The 9,014-nt window shown below is 40.4% G+C and overlaps 1 protein-coding gene across 1 annotated transcript; it reads left to right on the top strand.

The window, feature by feature from the left end:
* The first annotated feature begins 482 nt into the window (after positions 1-482).
* metap1d (methionyl aminopeptidase type 1D (mitochondrial)) lies at positions 483-4,053 on the top strand. Its single transcript, XM_083928057.1, has 10 exons — positions 483-527; positions 1,016-1,176; positions 1,341-1,490; positions 1,571-1,719; positions 2,262-2,304; positions 2,414-2,577; positions 2,926-3,023; positions 3,387-3,434; positions 3,517-3,595; positions 3,938-4,053. Exons 1-10 carry the CDS (start codon positions 485-487, stop codon positions 4,020-4,022), a joined length of 1,020 nt encoding a protein of 339 aa, XP_083784183.1. The 5' UTR covers positions 483-484; the 3' UTR covers positions 4,023-4,053.
* The last annotated feature ends 4,961 nt before the right edge of the window (positions 4,054-9,014 follow it).

The raw sequence follows: 9,014 nt of genomic DNA, 5'->3' as shown, positions 1-9,014 counted from the left end.
TCCAATCCATCTAGCCATAGCCTGCCCCTTGGTCTGTTGTTCCCTAGTTTTGTACATTGAAGAATTTAGGAATGCTGCTGGGTTGCACCAGCACTTTCCTCAGATCACACGCACGCACACACACACACACACACACACACACACACACACACACAAACACACACACACACACGCACACACACGCACGCACACACACACACGCACACACACACACACACACACATACACACACACTGTCCACAATATCTCACTAATGGAGTTTCTGCGTGATAATTACTTGTTGCTTAATTCAATCAATAATCAATCCATAGTTAATTTACTATATCGTGACATGGATGCAGCATGCAGCTTAGCCAACGTTGTCAGTGGTGTTACGCTCTCATCTGAGGGGGTGTGGCCTTTTACGTGACGTAGGGTTGCGGTCTCTCATCACAAGGACTCCTGAACCACGTGATCGCCAAAAAAACAAAACAAACAAAAAAACATGGCGGCGCCCTGTTCTTCTGTAGGACCTGCAACGAGATCTGGTACTGAGCCAAATCACTGTCCATACTCAGATAAACAGCAAACATCAGTGGCTGCTTGGGCCCTTTTCGCGTAACGTAAAAAACAAACTACTTTTTATACATTAAAACATGACAGCAGCTTTCATATTTTGTAAATAAGGGGTGGCGTTCCTCCCAATGGCTATTAGCTTGCTAGGTGCAGCTAACTTATTGTAAGGTTGATCTGACCTGTGTATCTCGGGAGTCCTTTTATGCACTGTGGCTTTTGTATTTGTGTTTATAATGACATGTAATATTCTTTTCACATATCATTTTGAGCCTTTATTGGGTCGTGCAAAAGGTTAAATGAATTAAACGGTCAGTGTCAAACCTCTAGGTCACCAGGACTCTCAATGTTTCTCAAGTGTCTAAAAAAGGGAGTACCAGAGAGCGAGATTCCAGATAGTCTCACCATACGAAAAGAAAAAAAGATGCTTTCTTCTTCATTGTGTTGCTTTCCTTTTCTCCAGGACTTGGTGGTTTCCTGCGGAGAGTTTGTTTTTTAAAAAGCTGTGGTCCTCCCGAAGCTCTACTGTGTCAACAACGTCGGCTCTTCTTCTGGAGGAAGTGGAAAAGTTCTCATAATGTCGTTCGCCCAGCTACTGTTAGGCCTGCCTATGCAGTGCCACAGGTACAATGCCTCATGGTTTTTAACCTGCTCAAACAAGTCAGCTCCTAAACATAATCTTATTTTGTACTTTGGTCTTTATGACTAAATGATTGCTGTGTTTTTATACAAAGCCTAGGAACAACCTACCTTTCGTATGCTGTCTTTCCTCTCCTCCCTGACTGTAGCACATTGTGCGGCCTGACTATGTAGGCACTAGAAAGGTCCCAGAATGGCCAGACTACATAGAGATCAAAGACCGAGAGCAAATCGAAGGCCTTGCAAGAGCATGTCAGCTAGCCCGACATGTCTTGCTACTAGCTGGACGCAGTCTGAGGGTAAGCACTTAATTACTGCAAGTAATGTTTTTGTTTCTGTCATCAAAAATGACATAACAATTTTGACCTGTGACTTCTAGGTTGGTATGACTACAGATGAAATCGACTTCATCGTGCACCAGGAGACAGTTAAGCACAACGCCTACCCATCCCCTCTCAGATACGGGGGTTTCCCTAAGTCCGTCTGTACATCCGTCAACAATGTGGTCTGCCACGGCATACCTGACAGGTAAATGGGCACAGCAATAACTCTTGTCATTTAGATGAGTGGTGTCAAAACTTTTCATGCCAGGGGCCACATGGGTAAAAGAAGTTGTTGTTCTGGAAAGTGAGCCTTTTAATTTAAGAACTATCATAAGTAGTGAGTTTTGACGGCATTTTAATACAGTCAGCAGGGCAAAATCATTTCAAATTAAAACAAATTCATGAGCCATGTATATTATATTCTGTTTATTGTATTGTTTGTTTAAAATAGTATGATAACTGAGAAAATATTTTTTCATCTGAAAAGTAAAACACATTTAACCACTTGTAAATAAATCTTGGCAACTTAGGGAAACAAATTGGAAAGTTTTGAATGATGAACTTGGTGAGTTTTGAATGAGCGTGTCATTTTGAAACAGAAGTCATTATTGGACAAATTGTCTTCTTAGATGAGTATAATAAATATAGATGTATACTGTGTATTTAAAAGATGAGGTACTATGGTGATGCCAACTTTTAATTATATCTTAACACAAAAGTTGAAAATGATTTGCCTGTGTCCTGCAGTCGGCCACTTCAGGACGGAGATATCATCAACGTTGACGTCACTGTGAGTTGATGCCTCAACAGACACACAAACAGACTTTAAGAAATGGCTGCAAACGCGACCAGTCAGAACAACACTGCTCCCATCCCTGACCTTTGCCTATTCATGATAGGTGTACCTGGATGGTTACCATGGTGACACCTCAGAAACCTTCTTGATTGGACAGGTGGATGAGGTCGGGCAGAGATTGGTGGAAACTGCCAGACGCTGCCGAGATGAAGCTGTTGCTGCCTGCAAGCCGGGGGCACAGCTTTGTGTTATAGGAAACACTATCAGGTGCACGCACAGAATACACACACGTATAAAATACATGTTTCCGAAAAGTCATTGCAATCCCTGAAAGTTTTTAAATTTTAGGGGGAAATTTTTAAGGCCTTGAAAGTTCTAGAAAATAGACATTGGTCATTGAAAGTACTTCAATTTACAAACATTGTGGGGTTCCGCTGTCTTTATTTGATGCAACAGTTAGTAACCTTGATCCGTGTCTTAAGCTATGCCGTGTTGGGTCCTTAATTTTGCAGAGCCTGGAAAGTCCTTTAATTTGATGTTAAACATACTGTTTGTACCATGTAATCACGTTCACTGTTTGGAATTGCCAACTAATTATGTTTGTTCTTCTGGCAGTAAAATTGCCCGTACCAGTGGCTTCCAAGTGTGTCCTTACTTCATTGGACATGGAATAGGTTCCAACTTTCATTGCCATCCTGAGATCTGGCATCATGGTAAGTTTAAGTCTGTGACGGGCAAAGACTTCGACAAGAGCACCTGTCCTTGCATGCATCGTGTGTGTGTGTGTGTGCGTTTGTATGCATGTATGCTCATGTGTTTGTCAGTACTTTCTGCAGGATTGTATGGGTTCCACATAATCAAGTATGGACCGTCTGGATATGAATTATATGGCATGCTTTAAAAGTCATCATAGCTTTGTAAGCCAGATGACTTTCGGAAGGGACACATAAAACTTATTTAGTTTGTGAAGCAAGGATATAGAAAACTGAGATGGGTAAAAATGTGCATTTATATGGAAACCATGCCCAAATGTTTTTAAATAACGAAGAGACGTTTGTTTTGCTCTTTATTTCCAGCTAATGACAATGACATGACAATGGATGAAGGGATGTCTTTCACAATAGGCAAGTTGCCTTTTCCTATTTTCACATGCACATTGAGATGCCACTGTGTATGAGTGTTGGGCTGATATCTGTTAATTTGTAGAGCCCATACTGATGGAGGGGTCTGCAAAGTTTAGAATCCTGAGTGACAAGTGGACAGCTGTGTCTGCAGACGATAAAAGGTATGTGGTGCACAGAAATATCTTTGCTATCTTTTTAGCTGCATTTGAACGCGTAAAACCACAAATAGTTGTTTATGCTTTACTGTTTTCAACCAAATAAAATCCACTGTAGATGCATCTACGCTTTAGGTGGGGCTCTTTTTAAATTTTGAAAAGAGCTAGGCGAGCTGTTTCTCCTTTTTTTATTTTATGCAAAATTGAGATAATCACCTCTAAGCTCCACACTTGCACACAGACAAGAGTGTTATAAGCGAAAGCAGATAAAAACAGTCTCCCAAATGTTGAACTGTTCCTAAAAAATCTTACATGTGTATTGTATTTTCTAAATTGACATTCATGCAGGTCAGCTCAGTTTGAACACACGGTGGTCATCACATCTGACGGAGTGGATATTCTCACTAAACTGCCGGAAGAGAGCAATCTGTGACCTGAAGGAACATCTGCCAAGAACTTCCAAGAAGTTAAAAGAACTTGAATGGTTAAATTAAAACAAGTGTCATTATTACGTGTACAGTGTACAATAATAAAATAAATAAACTGTCTTATTTTAACTTAGGATTTCACATACAGTATCTGTACATTCAGCTTGACAGGAGTTTTTTTCACCCTTGATTGGAGCATATACGGAAAAAAGGTTTGCAACTGCCAGAACATCTAATGACTAAAGTAGAGATCTCTGCATGTCATGAGTGTTTATATTGTCACAGTAAGAGGTCCTTATCTCCAAGTTTCAGTCTATTTCGCTAATCCATCAGCAGCTGACCAGGTAGCCAGTTTGTGATCGAACATTCATCTTCGTGTGATCCTTGAAATTGGATTTGTGACAATCCAGAGGGAGTTATAACAGTCATATGGGATCAACACGAGCAGGTCCTTGACCAGGATTTTGGAAAAACGGGTAGTGAGCCCAAATTCATCCAGAACAACCTCATCCACCTAAGAAATTAAAGGATTGCCATCAAACACTTAAAATGTTTTGTGTTTATTTAGCTGTTTTATTATAAACTCACCGGCCACTTTATTACGTGCACTTGTCCAACTGCTCATTAACGCAAATTTCTAATCAGCCAATCACATGGCAGCAACTCAATGCATTTAGGCATGTAGACATGGTCAAGACAATGTGCTGCAGTTCAAACCGAGCATCAGAACGGGGAAGAAATGTGATTTAAGTGACTTTGAACGTGGCATTGTTGTTGGTGCCAGACGGGCTGGTCTGAGTATTTCAGAAACTACTGATCTACTGGGATTTTCACGCACAACCATCTCTAGGGTTTACAGAGAATAGTCTGAAAAAGAGAAACGATCTAGTGCAGATGCCTTGTTGATGCCAGAGGTCAGAGGAGAATGGCAAGACTGGTTCGAGCTGACAGAAAGGCAACAGCAACTCAAATAACCACTCGTTACGATATGTAGAAAAGCATTTCTGATTGCACAAGACGTCGAACCTTGAGGCGGATGGGCTACAGCAGCAGAAGGCCACACCGGGTGCCACTCCTGTCAGCTAAGAACAGGAAACTGAGGCTACAGTTCAATCTGCAATAGAAGATTGGAAAAACGTTGCCTGGTCTGATGATTCTCGATTTCTGCTGCGACATGACATGTTGTTGGGGTCAACAACTTGAAAGCATGGATCCATCCTGCCATGTATCAATGGTTCAACGGATGTGCAGCCGACGATCTGCAGCAACTGCGTGATGCTATCATGTCGATGGGGACCAAACTGTCTGAGGGATGTTTCCAGTACCCTGTTGAATCTATGCCACGAAGGATTAAAGCATCTCTGAAGGCAAAAGGTGGTCCAACCCGGTACTAGCAATCATCTTTTAAAAAAAGAAATACATTTTTAACGCCTTTAAAGATAGATTTGTCCTTATGTCATCTAACCCCCTAAAATACGAGCTCAGTGAGAGTTATGTTCCTGTGGGCGAGATATTTTGTGTATTGTTCTAAATCCAGACATCCCACTGTGTATACATTGTATCAGTTAGGTCAGTGAAAATGTGCAAGATGTCAAGTATAGCCAGTAGGTGGCAGCACAAGCTATCATAAATTGTACTTTGAGCATGTTCTAGCAAGCACAGGCTTCACATCCTCTCATGTCACGCCTGATGGTAAGTTGAACATAACACTTCTGACTATCTTAAATTTATTTTTTGCCCATAATAACCATAAAGAGAAAGCACTGTTAGAATGATCTAAACCAAGTATCAATATTTAAACACCATGTAATGTCCTCTCCCTGGACCTGAGGCCAACTTGACAAACATAACCAGAGTTTTTCATAGATTCTTAAACAGCTTGGAGGTTATAAACAGCATAATCGTTTTGCTCTAGTTTACTGATTACTTTCTATTATCTATAGCCTTTGTCCACAGGTGGGTTTTATAAAGAAAAGAATATGCCATCAAATAACGCACAAGTTTCTCCCCCACTTATGTAGCCTACTGTTTACACACACTTGCACATTATCTGACATTTCCCACTATAATTAGAGCTCACATTGCAGGAGGGTTAATTGACATAGAAGTTAGATTACAGCATGTTTGGTTTAGAAAACTACAACTTCTTAAAGCACCTGTAACTCAAGTGAAGATGCTTCACTAGGAAATTATAGTGATATAAAATATACAGGCAAAGGGATTGGATAACAGCCTGCTGGGTGTGTTTTCACTTCCTGTCAGTGTACTCTGAGTGTGTGTGTGCTCATGATATGGGTGGGGCAGGAAGGATTAGACAAATAAAGGTGGGTCAGCTAATCAGGAGTCTGGTCATGTCCAGCCAGGAAATGATTCACAAAGTCTACTTTTATTGGACGGAAGACATTTGATGATACGGATTACATTTATTCAGCGTTTTACTAAACTTTAGGGACAAAATCTGAATTTAAAACAGTAAAGAGAGACCTCCTGAAATATTGGACTGAAGTGCACAATCTTTATTGTGTCTTGGGTATTAAGCATTATGGGTACTAAGCATTTCATTTAAGGGCAGAGTGTGAGTCTGTGTGTGAAGGAGTATGAGCCTCCTGTGAATCAGGACAGGAGTCATAAAAACAATTCTTGAGGGCATATGATTCACTAAATTTGGAAAATAAAAAACTAAAAAGATATAATAGACATTTGACAGCAATAAGGAGAGAAAGTGAAGGCAAAGAGAAAAAGGAAGATATTATAGGGGAGTAGAGGTGGGTAAGAGGGTAAGATTTAGGGAGGTGCAGGGAGTGGCGGGGCGAGGTGTTGGATTGTGGTCATGAATTCTCTCTCCTGCCTCTCATTCTTTTCCTGCATGTTGGGACTCATTCCTGCTCTCTCCTCTCGCTATGCAGATCTCCTGTGAACCCTCGCCTGTTCTTTTGTATTCAAAGTGTGATGTGCTTCTATTGCTTGTGATTTAAAACATGGGTTATCATTACCTCTGCAAAACTGAGGTCGTTATGTTTTTGTTCCTGTGCTGCCTGCTGTTAGTTAGCGTGGTATTTAAAAAAACGTATACTATTCCAGTAACATTTGGTGAAAACTGAAAAGTGCCAAGTTTAGATACAAAAAGAGCTATCATGGGGCACTTTATGCTTTTCACCCACAATTTGAGTTTATTACAAAGCTACTCATGTATATATATATACTGTATATATACGGTCGCCAGATTTGGTGCATATCACGTTTCGATGAGCCCCAAAAAGTTTATTTTTAAAAATATAATGTACTGTGTTCCTATGATTGATTGCCAAATTTCTATTTGGTACAGTGGTCAGAGCAGCGGCAGCGGGTTCGTCTATAACCTGCGGCCCTTTGCTGCATATCTTACCCTCTCTCTCACCCCATTTCCTGTCTGTCCTACTGCCAAAAAAAATCTTTAAAAACCCCCAAACATTATTATTAATATTATTTTTATTATACTACATCATAACAATCATTTCATATTGCTTTTCTTCTTATTACAGTGACACAATCAATTTAAATTGAGATATCTTAGTGGCCATTAGTCTTTTTGTCCCAGCAGGATTTACCCATCTTCACCATCAGCCAATGGTTGTCTCTCATTGTGTGTATTTTTTTAATGCACAAGCAGATTAACAGTTTCTAAAGATCATCTGTGATTTTAAAAAAAAGGTGGTGAATATATTAAGATCATAAAAAAATGTTGTTCCAGAGTTGGAATCCTGCATCAAAACAGATGTTTTTGACTAGTTTCGAATTCATTTTCTGCCTTCTCCTTGAAAGGATGCATTCAGATCAGCTGTTTATTCATTCTGCAGCTCCGCCAACTGTTGTTTTGTATACAGTTTTCTATTTTGTTTTTGTTGATATTTTTATATCCTCAAAATAAATATAGATTTGTGCATTCATGATAGATGCTGCCATCAATCCATAAAACACATATTATTTTGGAGGTTTTGTCTTTACAGTATAACATACCAACACACAAAATGTCTGCACCTCTGATGCTGACGATAGAGGCAGTGTGATGTTCATATCTGCCTTTTACCTGTCTCTGAGCATTAACATACCATCTACTTTGCTAAGTTGTTTTGTGACTACTGGGTGAGTAGATTCATGTGTTATGTTTCTCCTACGTTCCCACATTCCAGGTGTGCATCTACATCACTGTGATATATCACACTTACCTGGGACCTCACTAAGGAGCTCCACAGGAATTCTTGGTTACCTTGGTGACCTGTAAAATTGTGGCTTTACAAAAGTGAGGCATGTACTGCATTTGAGTGAGTCAGCCTCTCTTAGGGACTTAGTCAAAGCACCTGAAGGCCAAGCAAAGACAGCTGAGCTTGTTAGTTGGAATCAAACATGCACTGTTCCAGGACATGTAGCTACAGGGTGATGCTGAGTGAGTAAGCACCTTCGGACCCGGAGCGGAGGCTGGGAGGGGCCCATAGAGAATGCCTACTGTATATACACGGTCCAGAATTTTCCAGAAAAATAACCACACTCTACACACCATTTCTCTTTTGATTAAGAGAACCATGGTCTGAACCACTCTGCGTAGAGCCCTGCCTTATTGTGAGCATGAAAGCAGGTGTTGCGTACTGTGTCTCTAGTGTTAATGCCGTTATGTGACAAATTTGTTTTTAGTTCAATTTCCTTTTTTTGTTATAATTTGTCCCATAACGTTGCCCCTTAATGTTGTGCACTATTTCATTCTTCTGTTGTTGTTTTTTTATCTAACAAAAATCAAAGGAGTCTCTGTCTGTATGTCCTTCGATCTTCTCAATGACCGCTGACAGGCACAGGCGCAATATTGTGAGCTGAGATGTCTGAGTGCTTATGTCCTTACAGTGACAATGCAGTGCTGATTTTTTTGGGGGGGCCTTTTCATGCCTTTATTTGATAGTGATAGGAAACAGGAGAGAGGGGATGAAATCCAGTAAAGGGCCAAAGGTAGGAATCAAACCCGGGCCACT

This window comes from Echiichthys vipera (assembly GCF_963691815.1).
Source record: "Echiichthys vipera genome assembly, chromosome: 15".
Classification (NCBI taxonomy): domain Eukaryota; kingdom Metazoa; phylum Chordata; class Actinopteri; order Perciformes; family Trachinidae; genus Echiichthys; species Echiichthys vipera.
Note: the sequence above shows the minus strand (reverse complement) of the source record. Positions and strands in the feature narration are given on the sequence as shown.